Below are 22784 nucleotides of genomic sequence, written 5' to 3'. Positions count from 1 at the left end.
CTGAAGGCTCTGAGAGTACTTACTTGGGAACTATGTACCTGAATATGGGCTCAGTGCATATTTCATGACCAATCCTAAAAACTTCCATGTGTTAAGTTTTCAAGTTCTTTCCAAGAATATATAATCATTTAAGTGGTTGTATGCTGCTGCTTGTGGAGTTATTTGGTTTTGTCAAAAGATTCTCCTTATGTACATTATCACTTTTGAAACCAAAGCAAATGTACCACATTCTCATTTCTTGCCACTTATCAAGATCCAAGTTGGGAATGGAGTTTCTTCATCTACCCTTGTTAAAGTGGAAGACATGGCTCATGTGGACCAACCTGGGTAGATAGAACTAGACCCTAATAAGACAGACACATTCTCAACCCAGTCTAAGAACAAGATCAGAAAGGGGTCTGCACAGTTGGAAACAAGTAAAAATCTACACATCATGTAAGAAATTCAACTAATCCAGAAAGCATTCCTAGATGCCACAGTGTATGGTATAATTTTTTTTAGGATCTACGCTTTAAGTTCTTCAGATATTGGAAAAAAATATTATTTTTTTTACTTTTTCATTGAATCACTGTGAGACAGACCTTATCAAGCTATTCATGATTAAATTTCAGTCATACAGTATTCTAACACCCATCCTTCCACTAGTGTACATTTCCCAGAACTAGTGTCCCCAGGTTCCCTCCCATCACCACGCAGCCTGTCTCTATGGTAGGTGCTTTTCTTCTCTCACTATCTCTGTCTCTCTCCTTTTAGGCATTGTGATTTGCAATATTGATACTGAAAGCTTATCAAGAACATCCCTTTACTTTCTTTTAACATTCAGCTCTTGTTCCAGCATAATCATTCCCTGATGTTAATGTCATACTGGTCTCTTCTCTATCTTACCTACCTTCAGCCCCCCATACACTTGTGGCTGATTTGAACCACTGACCAGTCCTCCTAGTCCCCATTTTCTCTAGCCATAGATATTGCTCTTCTGCTCTTCTACTATATATATATATATATATTTTATATACTACAAATGAATGTCATCATTCTATATCTGTCCCTCTCCCTAATCATTTCACTCTGCATGATACTCTCCAATCCCATCATTTATAGGTAGATTTCATTACTTCATTTTTCCTAACAGCTGCATAATATATCATTATGCAAAGGTGCCATAGTTTCTTTATCCATTAGTCTGTTATTGGGCACTCAGGTTGTATCCAGATTCTGGCTATTGTGAATAGTACTCCTTTGAACATAGGAGTGCAGATGATGTTTCTGCTGTTTTGAGGCCCCCAAGGTATATTTCCAGAAGTGGTCAAATGGAAGCTCAATTTCTAGTTGTTTTTTTTTTTTGAGAAATGTCCATATTGTTTTAATGTATGATTTTGAGGGAACTTCTCCACTAAATCAATAGCATCCTATTTATGGAAGGGGGGCTAAAGGGCCATATACAGTAGTATGCAGGAGTTTCTCCTTGCCTTATGCCAATAGACCACCGCTGGTGGTCCCTGGGGGACCACGCAGGGCACCAGAGTGTTTGTGAACAGCACGCAAGGCAAGCACTTTGCCCCCTGTATTATTGCTTCAGCCCACAATGAATCCTTTTTTCAAATGGCAGTAAAAATCATCTTAGTTCAAATGTGATTAATCATAAGAAATTTTTTAATTGGAGACTTTGTAAAAATTCTGTTAGGGATTGATGGAGGGGTTGATGGCAGCCTGATAAACACATGGGAAAGTCTGACTTGGTGGCTAGTTGTGATCTGGTTAATTTTATGTTCTCACTGGATATTTGCATTCAGTCTCCTAAACTAGGTCGACCCAAGGAGCTGTCACACAATCTAAAAAAAAAAAGAGCTGCAGAATTCCAAGTTTGTGACAACTGCCTAGGGCCTTCTCACTTTGATCGTAAGTTATTGATCTCAGAAATGTTCTGTTTCTGTTCTGCCTAACCTCCAACCTGTTCGTTTTGTTTTTCTTTTCTGCGATCAGACGAAACGGGGCTGCTTCAGGGTGGTATGGCTATAGATTTTTTATTTTCTAGTCTGGTACTCAGCCAATCTCAGCTTTGAATATTGGCCTACTCAAAGGATTTGCCTTGAGCCTGCCTCTGCCCCTGACTACTTCAAGAAAGCAATTTTGACTGAGTTCTAGTTCTAAGAATTCAAATGCTGTCACCAGCTCTTCCAGCTGATTTTGTCTGGGTCTGTTCCATCTCTTACCAGAGGGAATAAGAAACCATAGAAGCACATTATTATTATGGCCACACATAGCGTCTACTGGCAATATTCCAGGTAGTGTGTTTGGGGAATCTGACACTAAGAAAAAAAAAAGGCCAGATTCCACAGGGAAATACTAAGCTATAACTTTGTAAGGCAAGTCAGTCTGTTTTTACTTTCCCTTCCCAGAATTTCTTTCTTCCAGCTACTAAATAACACTCAAGGGAATATAAAGAAACCATTTAATCTTGTGATTGAGACTTTAAAATGCCAGCTAGCAATCTAGTATTTTCAAGAGAAGTAGAAAGACTGGTTGAATATCTTGCCTTGTAAGTTCATGTCATTTAACTTGGTGAACCTGCAAGGTTTTTGACTATTGTATGTGATGCGTTTGATGGACAGCTTTCAATTAATGCTGCTTTATTGCCACCTTTGGCAAGGAAGAAGAAAGGCGAGAGCAGACAGCCGACATGCAATTGAATTATGACTTATCATACAGCAGCTCTAGTGAACAGGGCTCTCTGTTGGGGTCCACATTCAAAGAAGTCTTTATATAACTTAACAAGACTGACTGGTTCTGCGGAGAGATCTTGGCAGCCTTTCTAAGTCACCTGATGGCCAGTGAGGTCAGAATAGGGTTAGCCATGTGGCCACACCTTCAGATCTTCCTACCAGGCAATCTGGCCTTTAGAGATTACAGAGGAGCCATCAGTGCTGACACACACACCCTCACTGACATCAGCCAAGTAAGTGAGCCCCTGGAGAGTGTAGTAGTCCTCAGTTTAGGGACACATAACATCTTCTATGGGAAATGCAAATAAAGACTTCATATGAGGCAATGGATCTCCATTTCCCCAACCCCCCCACCCCACAACGTTCCTTCTGATAATTCATTTCAATTCCATGTAGTTGCCTGAAATTCCAGTGGGGTCTGACTTCTTGATAATGCTGTTACAGACACCTCCTAAGAAAATGCTATTTATGATCATGCTATTGCTGGCCCAGAGTTCTGTCACTTGTAGCCAGTTAATAACCAGAGTGTCGTGATTTAGAAAATAATATTATGAAATGAGATTTTAAAATTTAACAGCTGAATATATAAATGTCAACAAAAATTGATTATATACCAATTTCTAGGTGTAATATTTAAAATTGTAAAATAATTTAAAAATAAAAATTACAAGAATGATGGGGGCCAGAGTGACAGTACTATACGTAAGGCTCTTTCCTTGTAAGTGCCTTAACTGGGGTTCAATCCACAACATTCTGTATGGTCCCTCGAGCACCATAAGGAGTTGCTAGGAGCAACCCCTGAGCATCTTTCAGTGCGACCCCCAAAATTTAAAAAAGTTACAAAACATAGCTTATTTTAACATAACTTTTTAAACTGTGGGCTAAAATCTAGTAATTTTCAGTTATAGAGGATGCTGGGTGGAGCATACATAAAGTCTGCTAAGAATGGGACTGGAGAGATAACACAGTAGGTAGGGAAATTGTCTTGCACGTGGTTGGTGCAAGTTCGATTTCTGGAACCCCTATGATCTCCTGAGCCCATTAGGAGTGATCCCCAAATGCAGAGCCAGAAGTAAGTACTGAGTTCCACTGTATGGCCCAAAAGTCAAAAGAGAAAAGTAAAAAAAAAAGTAACCATGAATGTAAAAACTTTTTGACAAGTAATTTCTAAGTTACAAATTTACTTTTTATACTTAAAAATCCTGAACAAATTAATGCGGGAAATGGCAATTTTAAACATAGTAATTTATATTAGCAGTGATAAATATGGACAACTCTTTTCATTAGCTAAGTCAGAAGGTGTAGTTCTGCCTCTTGGGAAATAATATTTAAGACAGAAAATTTATTTTATAGGTTAAAATATTTATTTTATTCGTGTGAAAGAATGATCAATAAATTCCTGTAGAGATAGTAGCTTTAATAATGTAATAGTAATAGAATAGTTTATGTATGGTATATCCTAGCATCTGTTTGTTGTATATTTTTTACTATGCAGTAATATAAAACAATAGAAACAAAACACAAATAAGTATCAAAATTCCTAATTTTCATTTCCAAAACAGCAAAATCTGTAAACAAAATGAAGTGCATTACCAGACATTTACATACATCTTAGGAAAGCTTACAATTTCCTGCAAAAGAAATGTACCAGCTGCTTCAGGATGTGGGTAAGACAAGCATATTTCTGTGGTAACGATTTCCCAAACAAGAAAAAAAAAATAGACAAATCTTTACTAAGATGAAGGCTAGCAAGTCTCTTGATTTATGACTGCATCAAGAATAGAGAAGATAGAGCTGTTTAAAAAATAACAACTTAGAAACAAATATTCCATTAATCAGCAAAACCTGTCAAACAAAATGACTTTTAATCTACAATGAAAATTCTAGCACATAATTTGATACTGTCAAAACATTTTGTTATAAAGCATTATGCTTTAGGTTGACATACTGGATCTTGTATATTCTACAATATTGCATAATAAATATGTACATCTCTAATGGTTCTAGTAAGTTCTGAGCAAATAATCATTTAAGTGATATAAATACAGGTTCATTCTACTAAAATAAGGTATGTATTTAATTTTTTTCTTTTTTCTGTCTTAATATTTATATTTTAGTGTTATTTACACATTTCCTGCTCATTGGCATTTACTCTATTTGTTTTGGTTTTTATGGGCCACACCTGGTGGTTTTTTAGGGCTTATTCTTGGCTCTGAACTCAAAAGTCACTCCTAGTGACACTTGGGGGACCAGATGGGGTGGCAGGTATCGAGTCTGGATCAGCCACATTCAAGAAAGCATCCTATCCACTGTACTACTACCTATGTCACTCTGGACCCTGTTATTTATTCATTTTATTCATCCTTTCAACAAATAATACTTTCTAAGTAGTAGTAAATAATTGGGTTAAATTATGATCAATTTCCCTAATTCCAGTCCTATTGACCTACCCAAACTTGTACCCAAGAGTTATTAATGTGACATTTTTTACCTAAATACAAAAAGAATTTGGGTAAAGACAAAAACTTGCTGAGAGGGAAAAAATACCTACTGTACCTTATCAGCACCTATGGAGCACACTTGGGTATCATATAAAATGTTTCACAACAACAAAATGAAGTAAATATATTATCATTTACATTTCATAAATTAAGGAACTAAGTCTTTTTAAGAGACTGGTCACCTATGATTGACAGGTAGTGGTTGTGCCAATAATGGCATCTTTTTTATTGGCTTTTCTAAGAAGTACATTTGGCATTCAACACCTTTCTTTCATCTTTGAATAAACTTGTATTTGAATTATGCTACTCATAAACAACCTCCTTCTCTTCCATTTGTCTCCAAAATCAATATACTTTTTGAGTTAAATTACTAAAGAAATAGCCTTTAAAACACATGTACATGCAAAGGTAGACAGTTTATTAAAAAAAAAACATGAATGAATGAGTCAGAGCATTAAAAAATGTCCAAATCTGTCTGCCCAGTCAATGCAATGTAATAGGTTATTTTTAGACTACTTTTGCTAATATTATTTACTGGGAGGAATAGATAACAGAATGCTAAAAAGGCATTTAAAAATTAGCACCAATTATACATACTAAAACAAGGGGGGATAAACCACAGACACAAAATGCTTCTTTTAAAAGCAGGAATAAAATTGAGGACCAGAGCAATGGTACAGCAGGTAGGACACTTCCCTTGCATGCGGCCACCCCGGGTTACATCCCTGACACATCATATGGTTCCTTGGCCTGCCAGAAGTAATACCAGAGTGCAGAGCCAGAGGGTTACCCCCGTATGGTACCTAAATAAAAAAATCTAGAATAAAATAGCACAGCGGGTAGGGCGTTCGCCTTACAAGCGGCCAACATGGCCGACCCGAGTTCGATTCCTCCGCCCCTCTCGGAGAGCCCGGCAAGCTACCGAGAGTATTCGATATGCCAGACACAGTAACAACAAAGTCTCCAATGGAGACGTTACTGGGCCCACTCGAGAAAATCGACGATCAACGGGAGGGCCTTTACCTTTTTTTTTAGAATAAAATAATATCGCAAAATTAACGTTAACATAAGCATTTATTCGATGGCATGCTCTCTACTTAGCTTCTATCAATGTACCTTATAGTCATCAAAATCATTTTTGTCCAACAAGTCCCTTTTCTCCAGTTCTATCAGTTGATCTCCAGTGAGTTTAGTTTGCAGAGGCTTAAGAGAAGCTTGCTCATATATGGGCTTTCCATTAAAAAATAGCTCCTTCCAATCATGCATCATCTTGGCTGGAATCAAACTGTAGCAAATAAAATTTATGTAAAGATAAATCAATAACTAGTTGGTATATACTGTAAAATATGTATATAATATTACTTAATATATTTAACTAACACTACTTAATAAGTAATATCATATATGATACATTTGTGTAAAAATATACACTTTAAACCTCTTTTTTTTTTTTTTTTTTTTTTTTGCTTTTTGAGGAATTACTTTAAGTGGTGCTCGGGGAACCAGATGGGATGCTGGGAATTGAACCCGGTTCGGCCGTATTCAAGGCAGATGCCCTACCCTCTGTGCTATCACTCCAGCCCCAAAATATGAACTTTAAACCTTACTCTTTCTTTGTTCATATTAATCTTCCAGTGTCTGCTGTCGGAGTCCAGAGATTATGTTCTTGCTCTTAGTTGGTCTGAATAAAAGAACCTTAAAATCATTTCTCAATGTTGGGCTTTCTTGTGACATGTGCATTAACAGAATAGTTATCTACAAATATTGAATGTCATCATCCAACTTAGGTTTTTTGAGGCCCAGATGTGACAAACTGGCTGTACTATCTTAAGCAATGATGTAAATGCTCTAGTCTCAGGGTCTTCCTAGGCACCATGAGGAGACATTTCTGAGGTTTACATGTGTACAAAATATTAACAGAAGAATCCCATGTATGAATGAATATGTTTCGTCATTTCATACTTAGCAAACTAATACTATTTTTCAGTTATTTCTAGGGGGTTCTGATGGGCAACTTGGAGGAAGTCAGGGAAGAGTGATGGGGAAATTACTTGCAAGAGTAACAAATTGAGCAAGCTATAACCCACACATTCTCTATGTTTTTAGAATGCATTTTATACATTAATACATGCAAAATTACTATATACATCCATGAGATGCTATAATAAGCCAAATACATGTCCTCTAGAATGTCCCGAGAAAGCTTATAACCTATCCTCTGTAAGTTGAATTTTAAGTCATTTCTTTGATATAGAAATAGTGCTTATATGGACTATTAGAGGTTAAGAAGGCTCTCAGCTGCCTACAGGACACTTGGTCACTCTCTTCTCTGACTCCCAGCCAGTGCTACTGTCTCCACAAACTCTAGACACAGACCTACAAAGAACTGGCATCAGAGGAATCCTTTCCTCACATCCTTCTCCCAGACTAGCCCAGGGTTGGACCAAGAGGCTCAACAGTGCTCTTGACATGGAGCTGTAGAGCCTGCTTCCCCTGTTGTCAAGTGTCATATTCCTCCCTCTGTCTCTCTTCTCTACCTATTAGAACGCCAGTCACATCACATTAAGGTCCCACCCTACACCAGCAGGAATTCATCTAAAGGAATCAATCTGCAATAACCAATTCTAAATAAAGTGGCAATCAGAGGATCTGAACATGTCTTTGTGATTGCACAACTCAACACTTAGCAACATCTCAATATTGCTTTTAAACATTTTGTTTGAGCTTGTTTTGGTGTGGGCGGTTGATCAACAGTTAAATTAAAATCTGCAAATTTTCATGCTATGATGCAATACTCTGTATCTTACATTGACCATCTGTTTTAGCTGGTCTTACTGACATTGATGTGGCCTTGGGGGAGGGGGGAAGTGGTGCAATTACGTTAATGACAGATATGTACAGTAGCCCCCCCCCCCCCCCCCCTAGCTTTTCTTGTCATGCAAAGTAAAAGGATCCTTGTTGCTCATGAGAAAAGAGAGCAACAGTACTTTATTATTGGGTCAGGGTGAGTGTCCTCCTTCCCTAAGGAGGACTTCCTGATCACACACACCCCTGGTGAGAGGAAGGGTGTCCCTTGTGCCCAGTGAGATTAGGAGTCCATGCTTCCTATTACCTTCTCAGACAGCACCCTGGTGGGTATATTGGGGTCTCATTACAGTGCCATGAAGATAGAGGACTGGACCTCCTCTAGGACTTTGCTAGTGTCAGTAGGAGCAAATTTACCTTTATTATATACCAGTTCACTATTTAGATGAAGAATTATGGTTCTTTATCAAATGTTTTCAGCTTCCTAAGCTGTTCCTTTATGGTTTCTTTGCTTAAAGAGGGGAAGATTTTGTTCAAGCTATATTCATTGGTACTGTGAGCATTTCTGTTGCCAGAAGAGTCAAACTAGTCTGCTTTATCCTCTACTTTTGACCCTTTTGCTTTTCCTAAAATTGAGTTACCAGTTACACAGTTACAAAGCTGTTCACAATCAGGTTTCAGTCATACAATGATCCAACACTCATCCCTCCACCCATGTCCATTTCCCACCACCAATGACCCCAGTTTCCCTCCTGCCAACCTCCAGCCTACCTCTATGGCAAGGCACACACTTACACTTTCACTTTCTCTCTCTCTCTCTCTCCCCTCTTTCTCTCACTCTCTAACTCTCTCTCTCAATTATTTTTTTGCCCTGATTTTCAACACTTTACCTTATTTTTTTTTAAATCTTTGTCTTCTACTATTACCCCTTGACATTTTATCTATTTTTATTTTTATTATACTTTTTAATCATCTTTTTTTTTCTTTTTAGGTCACACCTAGCAATGCTCAAGGTTTATTTCTGACTCTCTAATCAGGAATTTCTCCTATCAGTGCTTGGGGGCCCCTATGGGATACTGAGGATCAAACACTGGTCAGCAGCGTGCAAGACAAATGCCCTACCCACTGTATGATTACTCCAGCCCTGACCTTTTCATTCTAACACTAATAGTTTAGCTTCTTCCCAATTTTATTCTTAAAGTTTCTGAACTTTTTAATATGTATTATGTTACTTTAGCCCTATGCTAAGTTTCTGGCTCATGGGAGTTTTACTTCCTCTTCCCTTCTACTTTCCAAAAAAAACTTTGTTTCTTAAAACGTAAATAAGTATGTATTGTTAAAATATAATTTAAAAATATTTATTAGTTACTTTAAAATTTCAGTGTTTTATTTTTTATAATCTGTATCTTATTTGCTTTATCTTCAAAGTATGCCCACCTTTAAATTATTACATTTACTAGGTTTTTTTATATAGGCGTATATCAGAAACACGGCAATGGATAGGAACTACGTAGAAAGTCCTTATCAAAAATAAGGTGGTATAATGTTTTCCATTTTTGTCCGATTTTGCAGGTTCTGATTCTATTTTCTGATTTTGCATTCCTTCATTTCACCTGGGAATTTAAGAAGACCTCTGTCTATATCTGGGAGATAGACACATTTGGTTGCACTGCCTTGTCCTTACATAAATTCTTACTCGGAGGTCGTCTTCTTAAGATTTTAGGAAAGAACATCATAAGAAATGACTCTTTGCTTAAAAGACATTGCTGAGGACACACTCAACCAAATTAATGTATCTTAGATGAAAACATAAACAAAAACCTCTTGCTCTAAATTAAATATCAAGAAAGCTTTGTATTTTGGAAAATACTGGGATAGAAAATAGAAATCACGTGAAAATTGCTTTTCCTTTTTTGCTATGGCTATGAGGAAGCTCAAATAACATTTGTTTAGTTGCATGAACTGCCTGTAATTATGTCTCAATTTGTCCCTTGTTCTTAATGTTCTACTTTTACTTGTACTTTTCTTTTATTCTTACTTTGGCATATTCTTCAAATGCTGTATTGCTGAATATTTCTTTTAAAATATTCTGATTTTCTTATAGAAAGAAGATGCAGTGAAAATAAATATCTTTGATGAATAGCAAAATAATCTTTAAATGATTCCTGCCGTCTAGGAAGTGTCAAGTATTTCAAATAAATGATCATAGTTTTCTTTATAAATCATAAAGAATTTGGATACAAAGTTTAAATATTATGTAATACACATCTATCTGTACCTTAAATAAGGGTGGTGGGTGAGGTAGGCTCTAAATAAGCTATCCGGGAATCCATTTCTTCATTTTCTTTTCATGAATTTTATCTATTTTCTACTTGTCTATCTTTTCTTGTCTAGTTTACAATCTTATATCTAGTGTCTATAATCTTATCATTTTACATCCTCTCTAGCATCGGTATTTTTTTAATCTTAAAAAAATAATGCTTACTTATTTGTCAACATTCGATAATCTGCCACTTTAGTAGATAAATCAAGTATCTGATCCAAAATTTCACCACAGAATGAGTAATGTTTTTCATAACGAGCCTGAGCTCTTTCCACTGCAATCTTATCATGAACTTCCTTCTCCCTTAGGGCTTGTTCTTCAGAGTTCATCTTGGCTTGCTTGGCCAAAGCCTAAGAAGACAAAGACATATTTTTAAATCACTGTAATTGTGTGATAATTCAAATGAAAATAATTCCAATAGCCATCATTTCAATAGCCAAAAAGTCTCAAAAATCTAAAAAAAATCCTTTATACCTGGGGAAAATTAAACATGTATAAGCAATTTTTATTGAATATATTAAGTATGAAGGGTGATAGCTGGGACAATTATTAGAAAGATTCCAACTCTAGCTTGTCTTATCACCAAAACATAGTAGAGAAGAGCAGTCTAATAAGGGAAATTCTAATGTGTATTAATGATATGCTGCATCTTTTTTTTCTTTCTGGGTAACACCCAGCAATGCAAAGGGGTTACTCCTGGCTTTGCACTTAGAAACTACTCCTGGCGCTGCTGGGGGACCATATGGAATGCTGGGAATTTAACCCAAGTTGGCCTCGTGGAAGGCAAATGCCCTACCTACTATGCTGTCACTCCAGCCCTGATATTCTGCATTTTAAGTGTTGAAAGAGAAGTCCACCGTGGGGCCAGAGTGAACTGATAGCACAGTGGGTAGGATATTTGCCTTGCATACAGCCAATTTGGGCTCGATCCTCCAAATCCCACATGGTCCCCAAACCCCACCAGAGTGATTCCTGAGCACACAGCCAGGAATAATCCCTGAGCATTGTCAGAAATGGCCCCCGAACAAAAACAAGACAAACAAAAAACAAGAAGCTCATCATTGGAATATTTATATGTCTGCAGAGTATAATAAGATACTCAAGTTTGTTCTCATCTGTTGCTTGGTTTTCACCGTTATTTTACTTATGGAATCTTGTTTTCACTCAAAGATCATACCTCACCTAGTCAAGTGAGAGTAATGCAATGACTATCTTGTAAGATTCAAAAAGGCTATTGCTTTTCAAATGCTATACAAGGAACTTGAGAAATTCTATCATGTGCTCCAGAAAACAGACTTACCTCCTGTCACTTCACCCAGCAAAAAGTCAAAAGGAGGTAAAATTGGTTCTAGGAGGAGCTGCAGAGAAACCAAGCCCCAGCTTATGCAGAATTCCAGCTAGGAGACCTCAGACAAATAGAAGCCCTTCTTTATTAGAAAGGAAAACTAGGGTGGCAATATGCCTTAACATTCACAGAAGAACTACTGACCCATACTGTCAGAGAAAATACTTAACACCATGCTATTCACAAATGACTAAATGTGTGACAAGGGAATTACTCTGAAAGATTTATTTGGTTAAGTATTATTGTTTCATTCTTCATGTTTTATTTTTGTTGGGAAAGGAACTGTGCTGGGTCATTCCTAAGGTTCTTTCTGTATGTTCACTAGACTCAGGAATTACGCCCAAATTTATGACCTGCTTCATGAAGTGTGAAGAGAAAAGAGGAATGTGAAAGGATAGGAGAATTTAAAGAAACTATGGAAGAAATTTATAGAAATACCCATGACTATTACAGGTCATGAGGTTGATTTCTTACCAGAGCCTTTTATAACTCATGTGGGTGTTTAGGACAACTGAACCAAAGCCCTGGAGGAAGCACTACACAATTTCTAATTGAAATAGAGAACTTCTAGCCCATATGCTACCGTGACCTCTCTCCCTCACCTCCCCCACACTCCTTGCCTAGCCTTTCTTCCTTCTTTCTAGTCTTCTACCTCCCCTACCCACCCCTACCCCATGCTAAACCCACCACAGTTTCCTGTCACATCATAGCAAAGTGGGTTACAGCTCTAAAATGAGAAAAAAGGAAAGGAAAAAGGAAGTCTGTGGGAGGTAGCAAATCTCAGTGGTTCTGAGACTGGACTCTGGAAGTTTTCTAGAATTGATTGTTCTGGGCCACAACACTGACAAGCTGTATAACCCCGTATCTTTCCAGCTTCTTTTGCCTTGTGTGTAAAATGTAAATTAGGACCATGTCCACCTTAGCTGGCTGTTGCAAGCATACAGGCATATAATAAACATATATCAGCACTTGACTCAGAGCAAATGCTCAAAAAGTGTTAAGTATGGCAATTAAGTATTGCAGTCAATTGTTAAAAAAAATGATATCCAGGAGCAAAGACATTTGAAATCAGCAACTAACTTCACATAAAAATAGATGCTCAGTTGCTTTAAATGGAAGAGACTAAGGTTTTTTTTTTGCTTTTTGGGTCACATTCAGCGATGTTCAGGAGTTACTTCTGGCTCTGCACTCAGGAATTACTACTGGCAGTGCTCGGGGAATCATATGGGATGCTGGGAATCGAACCCAAGTCGGCTGCATACAAGGCAAATACCCTACCCACTGTGCTACCACTCCAGCTCCCTAGACTAACAGATTTAAACTAAAAAAAAAAACCTAAAAAAAACAAAAACTCTATAATACAGAAAATGACTACTAAATTCCTTTCCCTTCTTCCCCTCCTTCCCCTCATCTGTAAGTATGCCAGGCACTGAGAAAAGCCCTGAGAAACTAGTATTGTAGAAACGAACAAGGTTCCTGCTTTCAAGGTTTGCAGCTGTGGGAGTTTCCATCAAAAAAATCACACAAGTAAAGACATAATTATACATATGAGCATCTTCGCTCGGGGATGGGCCATGTGGTATAGGAAGAGTTCGACCTAGACAAGAAGGGGAAAAAGAAGGGGGAAAAGAAGGGGAAAGTGAACCCAGGGAAAGGATAGAAGAGAGAAGAAATGACCAGTTGAAGGATCTGATGGTGCGGGGGGAAGTCCAGGTGATTCGGGGGACCAAGTTGTGAGCAGGAGTCTGGGGAATGGAGAGCCAGAGAGGGGATTTTGAGTATGCAGGCAGGGGTCCAATCTTAGACCGAAGGAAAACTGGAGCATGGCTTGGAGGAGATCAGAGAAGAACAGGCAGATTTGTGTAGGTAATCTCTAATTCCCCCTTTCTTTGTGCATAACAGGCTGAGATCTGTCTTTTTAACTCCTGCTTTGAGGAATCAGACAAAAAGCAGAAACTGTTGGAAGTTCCTCATTAATTTAGTGAAAAGAATACAGTTAAGTTCAAATTCATTTAGGTTTCTTAAAGGGAGCAGTGAAAGGGGAAGGGTTTGCAGACACAGAAAGAGAAAGAGAGGTCTACTTCACTGCCTGGAAGTCCCAGGAAGCAGGCCTATCTCAAAAGGGAAAACATGGGGGATGTGCAGGTTGAAGAAGTTGCCACAAAAGGTAGCAGGTGAGCTGGAATCTCCTAACGGCAAGAGCTGGGACTTGTGCCTGATCATGAGTGCTTCCTGGTTACTGGGCCTAGTGACCTGGGTCACTACACACCTCTATGGAGTGGACTTTGGAGTATAGATCTGGATAACATACAGAACAACATTGTGGTTGACAGTTCACATCCACTAAATGTTGATGAATGGAGCCAATGCAGAAGAGGGTGACTGGGCAGAGGTGGGTAGACACCGAGGAACACAGAGAAACTGAAGAGGTACTTGGTATATTGAACACAGCCGGAATTCATGGCGTGGGAGGTAGGGAAGAGGGAGGATGAAGAGAGAGCTGGGATTTTGCATGTAGCCTACTGAGTTGATGGGATGACTTTTGTTGAGAAGTGGAGCTTTGTGGTTAAAGAAACCTTGGTACATCTACACAATGGAATACTATGCAGCTGTTAAGAGAGATGAAGTCATGAAATTTGCTTATAAATGGATAGACATGGAGAGTATCATGCTAAGTGAAATGAGTCAGAAAGAGAGGGACAAACATAGAAGGACTGCACTCATTTGTGGAGTATAAAACAACATAACAAGGGGGTATGGTGCCACCAGCAGGTCAATCCGTACCTGTGAGGTGAGTTCATCAGCAGCCTGATGGCACTGTCAGACTGTCAGATACCCCAAAATTGCTGCTGTGCCTTTGGCCAGACCTCCAAAACTTGGGGCAAAGTTTACCAAGAAAGTAAACGGACAAAAGTTAGGTATGTGGGAAACACCCACAAACCACCTCCGGCTCAGATATATAATTGGAGGCATGGCTGGTTCCTAATTGAACTGCTTAATGGCCATGATCCCAGAGACTCAGAAACGAATTTCAGAACCCAAAGGCTTTTGGCAGAAATGCGTCCTTTTCCTGAGTAGGTTACTGGGGCTGGGCCACTCCAAGTGGGAATAGGTTTTGTGCCTTGGCCTGTTCCCCTTGGCGGCCCAGTGACCGTCATCCTCCAGAGGTCACTGAACAGTCAGGTTTGGGCCCGCAGTGACGAGACACGTGGGGCCTCACCAGATGGGGGTGGAACTGGCCCTTTCCTCCCCATCCCAGCGAGACCCGGAGTCGCCACCTACAAACGGCCTCTCTGACTCCTGATCAAGCTGCTTAATGGCCATGATTCCAGAGACTCAGAAACAAATCTCGAAACCCAGCAGCTTTAGGCAGAAATGCATCTGGACCGCATACAAGGTGGCCGCCACCTCAGAGCTTATTGGAAAGCCAGGTATGAGCCGGCGGTGACGAGGCAACTGCAGTCTCATGGGAAGAGGGACGGTATCAGCTTATCCTCCACACCCTACCAAGGTCATGAGTTGCCCCCGACAAGCGGCTCTCCAGCATGGCCATGGCTCCAGAGGCAAAAGGACTTAATCCAGAGCCCAGCAGCTTGCGGCAGAAAAGTGAATGGACCATGTGTTAAACTCCGGCGCCATGCCTCCCCAGGAGGGAAAGGGTGTTGCTCCCTTCTGCCTTCCTCCCGCCCCGCCCCTGGCAGCAAGGTGGCCACTGCCTCAGAGCTTATAGGAAAGTCAGGTATGAGCCGGCGGTGACGGGGAAACTTCAGTCTCATAGGAAGGAGGGCAGTACCGGCTCATCCTTCACGCCCTACCGAGGTCACGAGTTGCCCCCCACAAGAGGCTCTCCAGTACAGTGATAACACCAGATGCACAGAAACCAATCTTGTAATTATCTGGCTCTTTGCAGAAATCCAAAATTATTATATGATTCTGATAATCAGCTATAGAAAACAAAGTATTTTACAATGCCTTTTCAGCAATTCTGATTGTTGGGAGGGGGAATTCTAAACTATAATGCTGCATCTTTTGTCGAAATAATGAATGTAATCAATATAGAGAAGAGTTAAGTGGAAATCATTTGCCTCACAAGAATTGGGAGGGGTGGGAGGGGGGTATATTGGAGTTCTTGGTGGTGAAAAATGAGTACTGGTGAAGGGAGAGGTGTTTGATCCTTGTTTGACCGAGACTTAAACCCGAAAGCTTAGTAACTTTTCCTACAGTGATTCAATAAATAAATATAAGAAGAAAAATAAATAAATAAATAAAACTATGACAAAAAATAGGTGGAGTTCATGCCCAATACAATCAGCTAATCAGTGACCGAATAAATAGCAGTACTCCTACACAAAAAATAAAATAAAATAAAATAACATGAAGCTGATACCCAAGGACAGTAGATACAAGGGCCAGGAAGATTGCTCCATAGCTGGAATCCTGCCTCATGAGTAGAGGGAAGAAGCAGCTGGAATAGAGTGGGGATCACTAGAAAATGATGACTGGAAGAATCAGTCAGGATTGGAGATGTGTGCCGAAAGTAGATAATGGGCCAAACATGATAACCTCTCAGTATCTGTATTGAAAACCATAATTCCCAAAAGGAGAGACAGAGAGAGTATGGGGAATATTGTCTTCCATGGAGGCAGGGGGTGGGTTGGGAAGGGGGCGTATACTGGGGATATTGGTGGTGGGGAATATGCACTAGTGGAGGGATGGGTGTTTGATCATTGTGTAATTGCAATGCAAACATGAAAGCTTGTAACTATCTCATGGTGATTCCAATAAAATTTAAAGAAAAAGAGAGAGGTGGAGCTTTGTTGAGAGGCTGGTTAAATGAGAAGGGCCATATATTTGGCTTTAATAGGTTGAACGGGGAGTGTCTATGAGCATCGTGAGAAAAGACAGCAAGAGAATATTTGACCTTCAGGTTCTGTGTCTCAGAGGACATATGCTGAAAGGTATTTGTTATTATCTGTTTGTTGCCACAATTTTACCCCCACAGTTGTAGATGAGGCAGAGATAACAACATAGAGGAGAAAGGAGGCCTAGGATTAAGCTTGAAGGAATGCCAACATTGAACGCTTTCTCATTACATGACAAAGAACCTTCAAAGATGGACGAAAGGGCCCAAGATGTAAGAAAAGCAGGGGAGTTTTTCTCAGTGCTCATATAGTAGAAATCTACACAACTCATAATTCCCATTACCAAACTTTAAAATAACATTTAAGAGAACTCCTGGAATTCTCAGATTATAAGTGAAAATAAACCATGAGAACAACAAACTAAAAATAACAAGCTTTGAAACTTCTTCCTTTATAAAATGAAGCAGTAAAATATTGCTGCTTTCCTTCCTCAATCTGGAACAAAAATATACTTTTGTTATTTCACTAATTCCCTCTTATTTGAAGGAGAAAATGACAAAATATGTGTGAATTAATTTTAAAACCACAATTCAACATTTATTTGTTTCCTACTTCTGAGCTACACACCGCTGTTAGAGAAGGTGGTAAAGTCAGTGTTTCTGGAGACAACTGTGAAATCACAGGCTCTCCAAGGAAGGAGGGGTAGGAAACCAGATTCCAAAGCTTCAGGAGAAGGTAATAAATCACATGAGATGAGGGGGTATAATTTTTAATTCAGGTTTAGAAACTCAATATTGTGATCCCTGAGGTTGTAGCAGGCTCAAGTGTTGCAATCTTCTGAAACCAGTTCAATTCCAGATAAAGAAGAAATGCTTTCCCCTTGCAGCAAAATCAGGCCTCTCATTAATATATTGATAGTCTGCACTTATCTTGATTTGTGAAAAAAAATGCTTTTCAAATGCATTGAGAAATATTAGCTAAACACAAAAGATTTAATGCAAGTGTATGCCACTCAACCCATTGAGTTTACTCATCAAAGAGATAAAGAGGAATGAATATTATCCTGGTACTTCTGTTCTTGAAAAGACACTTAAAACAATCCACATATATGCAGCTCAAATTCATGACTCCCTGCCCTTAACATTTAGGCAAAGTAACCATTTCCTTACTCTGGAATAATATGCTGTTTTCCAAATGACATTTTCAAAACTTGAATAACTTTTGAAAAACTTGTATTATACTTTCATGGAAAGTATAATACAGTGAAAATCAAAAAATGATAAAGCATTGGCTTCCTATTTCCTGTAAGTTTTTTCTACTCTGTGTTCTTTCTTGAGTATTTTATTACAGTAGAGATAGACTACCTAAAATTTCACTTATGTGCATCTTGCATCTCTTTAATCAAATCTGTACTAATGAAGTGAATAAATTTGAAATATACTAAGAAATATAAAAAACTAATTCATTTATAAAATAAATTTATTTGGCTACAAAATCAAGACTTAAGGAAGAAGTGTAGTAAATAAACATCATATACTAAATATTCTTATCATTATATGTATACAATGATAAGAGAAATATTATGTTTTAAATAATTAAATAACTGGTTATTTTGATTTTCAGCGCTATGAAAGGACTAGACAGAATAATACCATGAGAGTCAAGAGCATATCTTATAGCAAGATCTTGGCTTTGGTATGTACCATTATCAACTACAATGTGTCTCTGAGGACTGTAGATAAATGACATTATATTGAGGAAGAAACAGTACAAAATATGAACCTCGGAAATATTTTTATCGGAAATTGAAAATTGTTTATTAAAGATCAAGGAGACAATTTAAAGGTGTTCTCTCTTCTTAAGAACATTCACTAAATAAGTAGTACCAATGCCATTCTAGTAAACTTTGACTTAAAAGAAAAAGAAATTCCTTTATGCGTCTAGGAAAACAATGAGTAATGACTCAAAGAAATGAAAACTAGATTATCGTCAGTCCTCTGACATCAATGCCTTATATCTGAAAAAAATGTTAAATGTACATATTCAAGCAATGAAAATGTGAACCAATGATGGTATATATAGTAAAATTGACAAGTGTAAAAGGTAGCATATAAGGTTACCAATACACAAGAACCATGGAATAATGTTCCCATGAGAAAATCCAGAGGAATCTACAGGAGAATGTTTCAGTCAGAGACATAAGACTGGGTGGTGAGGGACTGGAGCAATAGCACAACAGGTAGTGCGTTTGCCTTGCACATAACCGACCTGGGTTCAATTGCCAGCATCCCATATAGTCCCATGAGCACTGCCAAGGGTAATTCCTGAGTGCAGAGCCAGGAGTAACCCCTGTACATAGCCAGGTATGACCCCAAAAAAATCAAAACAAAAAAAAATGGGTGGTGAGCATTAAATATTCGGTGACATGGAAAAGTAAGGCTAAAGGGAGGGAGTATAGTAAATTTAGATACCATAGACCATCACTGCAGTAGAAAAAAAATGGAGGAGGTCATGGGGGTGGGAAGGATACTGGGATCCATGGTGGTGGAAAATGAGCACTGGTGGAGGGATGGCTATTTGATCATGTATAATTGAAACCCAAGCACAAAAATTTGTAAGTTTACAACTGTACCTCATGGTGTTTCACTAATAAAAATTAATTTTAAAAAAGTGCTATAGGGATGAAGACATAATACAAGGGGTCGAGTTCTGCCTTGCATGCGGCTGACCCAGATTCAATCCCCAGCATCATGCACTGGTTCCTACTCTCACCAGGAGTAACCTTCTGAGCACAACCAGCTGTGGTCAACCCCACAAAGCACCCCTTCCCACAAAATAGGTCATAGCAAAGAAAGTAAAAACATATTTGGGATGAAACTAACCCGATTAAGTCTAAGTGGTAACAAACGACAGCTTTGCTTACCTTGATTTGGAGGAAAGTCTCAAAAGCAAACTCGATTTTTAAAGGAGATACTTACCGCTTCTCGATCAAGAGCATCCTGAAAATCTTTCAGCCGTCTTTCCTCGAACTGTTTCTCTCTGAAAATCCTGTTTTGCCATAGAACTTCCTTTTCGTGCCGAACGTGCATGAGCTGCACTGCGATCCTGCGCTCCTGCTGGGACTGGCGCATCAGCCGGTTAATCAGCTGCTCTTCGCGATAAGCCTCCTGAAATACGCCAGTGAGAAGCCAAAGATACCACAAAAAAAAAAAAAAAACAGTTGTCATCTGAGTTTTGGATTCAAATTCCAGCATGACTCAAGTTATAATAACTAAAATGTGGGGGTCAGAGAGAGAGAAAGTATGGTGGGTAAGCCTGGTATGGTCCCTGGCACCTGGTTTGGTCCTCTGATCCCACCAGGAGTGATCCCCGAGTGCAGACCCAGGAGCAAGCCCTGAGCACCGTGGGGTATGGTCCCCCCAAAGAATGTTGTGCATTGGTATCTAGAAGTGTTGATGCCTGAAAACTTACACTTTAAATCATTACTTTCCTTAAAAGCTGATAAAAAATAATTTGGCCGATAGCTTTAAAAGTTTTGTTAACAAGGGATATAGTTGTTAATTCATAAGCATGTTTCCAGGAGTTTGGAATTGTGCTATATGCACATTTAATATCTAATGGTACAAGACATGGAACCTTTGTCTATGAAGTTTAAAAAGCTCCCTAGTTCCCTGTGGCAGTATGTCAATGTTGTGTGACAGAAACTAAAATCTGATAGTAAAATATGGGGAAAGAAAAAGGGGAAATGCCCTTATCACTTATCTTAGAAAATTCAAGCATCTGCATTCTGAAACAAAAAGCGGGTACAATCTCTTGGCTCTTTTGATTAGTTTTTAAATAGTAACAGAAACACCAGTAAGTGAACAGTGGAAAGAAGGCATGGAGCTGGCAATCAGAAGTGCTGTGGTTGTCCAGTTGTTCCACTTTCTCTGTGGCTTGTGGCTTGAAAACAGAGTTTTCAAGACCTATTTCTTAGGGGTTAAAATGAAGGGCTTAGGTAGATGGGGTTGGCTCCAGGTATCCGTCAAGCTCTCTCACTTTGTCTGAAAGAGACATCGTGTGGAAGGAGGAGGTAATTAAAATTCTCAAGGTAAAGACTTAGAGGACTATCTGAATATTAAGGGTTTTTCATTTACTACTATATAATCTAATTATTCATGCAGAAAATATGGCCTTGTTAATGATAATATTTCAAAAGATCTCTTCCACTGAAGGCATTCACATCATGTTTTGATCATGGATTAATATCCAAAATATATAAACTAATTCATACAGCTTAACAAAAAACACAAGTAATCCAATCAAAAATGAGTAAAAGGACTAAATAGAAGACCCAAAGAAGACATTCAGATGTCCCTTCCATCAATTTTATTTATTAATAAGGAAATAAAATCAAAATATTGAGATATAACATCACATCAGAGAATGCTCTATACTAAAATCATTAAAAACAAGAGCAATCATGTAAAGAGGAAGAAACTAGTACACTATTGGTGGGAATGTAAACTTGTACCATCTCAATGGAAAATGGCACGGAGATTCCTTTAAAAAATGGAAAGAGAATATAATTCAGCAATACCACATTTGGGCATATATCCAAAGACATAAAAATACTAATAAAGAGATATTTGAATCCTATCTTCAAGCATTATTTTAAAGTAGCCAAAGCATGGAATCAGCATAAATGTCTACTAAAAGATGACTAGACAAAGATGCTATGCTATATACACAATCAATGGAATATTATTTTTCTCCTAAAAAGTATGTCAGCTGAAACAAAATAGATGGAAATTGAAGTGACTTTGCTAAGTGAAGTAAGGAAGTTAAAATCAATTTCAAGATATTTTACTCATACGCAAAAACAGTTTGCTTGCAGGAAACAAACTATATAAACAAAGAAAATCTACATTTGGTATAAACTATCATGATTACCAGAGAAAAAAGAAGAGAGATGGGAGGAGCAATCTTTTTGATTGTGGGATAGCATGGGAACTTGGGTAGCGGATGCCATGAATTCTACACACATCAGAGGTATTAAGCTATAATCCTGAAATTCTATAGCGTTACAGCCGACTTAATAATTAATAACTAATATTAAATGGGAAAAGTTCTATTAAAAAGCTCTCTCCTTAAGAACTTACAGGCAAATTGCTGCATAGCGGTAAAAACAAAATAAAAATAATAATAACACTGTGACAAATATCAAAACTCAAGCCTGGAAATGAGATGAAAATGTACATCAGAAGCTCAACTAGGACCTGAGGACCTGCGAGGTCTTATAGTGAGTGAGATCCTTGCCTTGGCTCCATCACTGTTACTGCATATAGTCCCCTAAGCCCTGCCAAGAGTGATCCCTGAGCCAGGATATCATGCCAGCCAGTGCTTCCTGGCAGTACCAGGAGTAAGACCTGAGCACCCTCAGATAGAAAGCAAAAGCTGAAAAAAAAGTTCATCTAGAATTAAATATATGAAACATTTTACTATTAGTAATTTACATCAAATGAGCAAAACTCATGAACAGCTTTGAATCTTACATCTTATTAAGTTATAAATCATAGAAACTTCAATGTTAATCAGTTGTTTCACTTTGAGATCCAATATGGGAATTAAACATAAAGTATAAATGATAGCACGTTCTTAATTGTTATTTAAAGCCTTGTAATGTCATTCTGAAGACAGTCCTCTCAAAAATCAGAACCATTACCGTGATTCCTTAAACACAGGGCATGAGGTGACACTGACTTGAATAGACCAATGGAACATTAGCCAAATCCCAAAAACAAAACAACAAAAATACCTCACAGATCTAAAACACTTGGGGTCTGATTTTCTCCTGTGACACAGCTACTGCTAACACATGCTTAATCTGGTCTCCCAGAAAATGAAGGAACACATAGTGTGGCAACCATCTTGCCAAGCTGACTGGATGGAAGCTTTCATAAATAGGCCATCCCTAGATGACCCATTAGCTAACCAAAGTGTATGAGACAGCCCAGCTGAGGCCCACACAAGGACACACAACTGAGCCCAAACCAAACTGCTCTTATGTCAGAGTATGGTTTGGGATACATAGGCAAGGTACAATTACATACATATCTATAGCATTGTAGTGCTGTCCTCCCACTGTTCATCAATTTTCTTGAGCGGGCACCAGTAACATCTCCATTGTGAGACTTGTTGTTACTGTTTTTGGCATATCAAATACGTGAAGGGTAGTTTGCCAGG

At 38.4% G+C, this 22784-nt stretch overlaps 1 protein-coding gene across 1 annotated transcript in view; it reads right to left on the bottom strand.

The window, feature by feature from the left end:
• The window catches only part of SPEF2 (sperm flagellar 2), a 186378-nt gene that overhangs the window by 126894 nt on the left and 36700 nt on the right, over window positions 1-22784 (bottom strand). Inside the window, exons 8-10 of the mRNA XM_056112166.1 lie at window positions 19538-19726; window positions 10515-10702; window positions 6341-6509 (exon numbers count right to left, since the gene is read on the bottom strand). Of these exons, the coding sequence (XP_055968141.1) occupies window positions 6341-6509; window positions 10515-10702; window positions 19538-19726 (546 nt within the window). The remainder of the gene's footprint in view (window positions 1-6340; window positions 6510-10514; window positions 10703-19537; window positions 19727-22784) is intronic.

This window comes from Sorex fumeus, unplaced genomic scaffold (assembly GCF_029834395.1).
Source record: "Sorex fumeus unplaced genomic scaffold, SorFum_2.1 ptg000015l, whole genome shotgun sequence".
NCBI lineage: Eukaryota > Metazoa > Chordata > Mammalia > Eulipotyphla > Soricidae > Sorex > Sorex fumeus.
The sequence above is the reverse complement of the archived record's forward strand: the minus strand, read 5'-3'. Positions and strand labels throughout refer to the sequence as shown.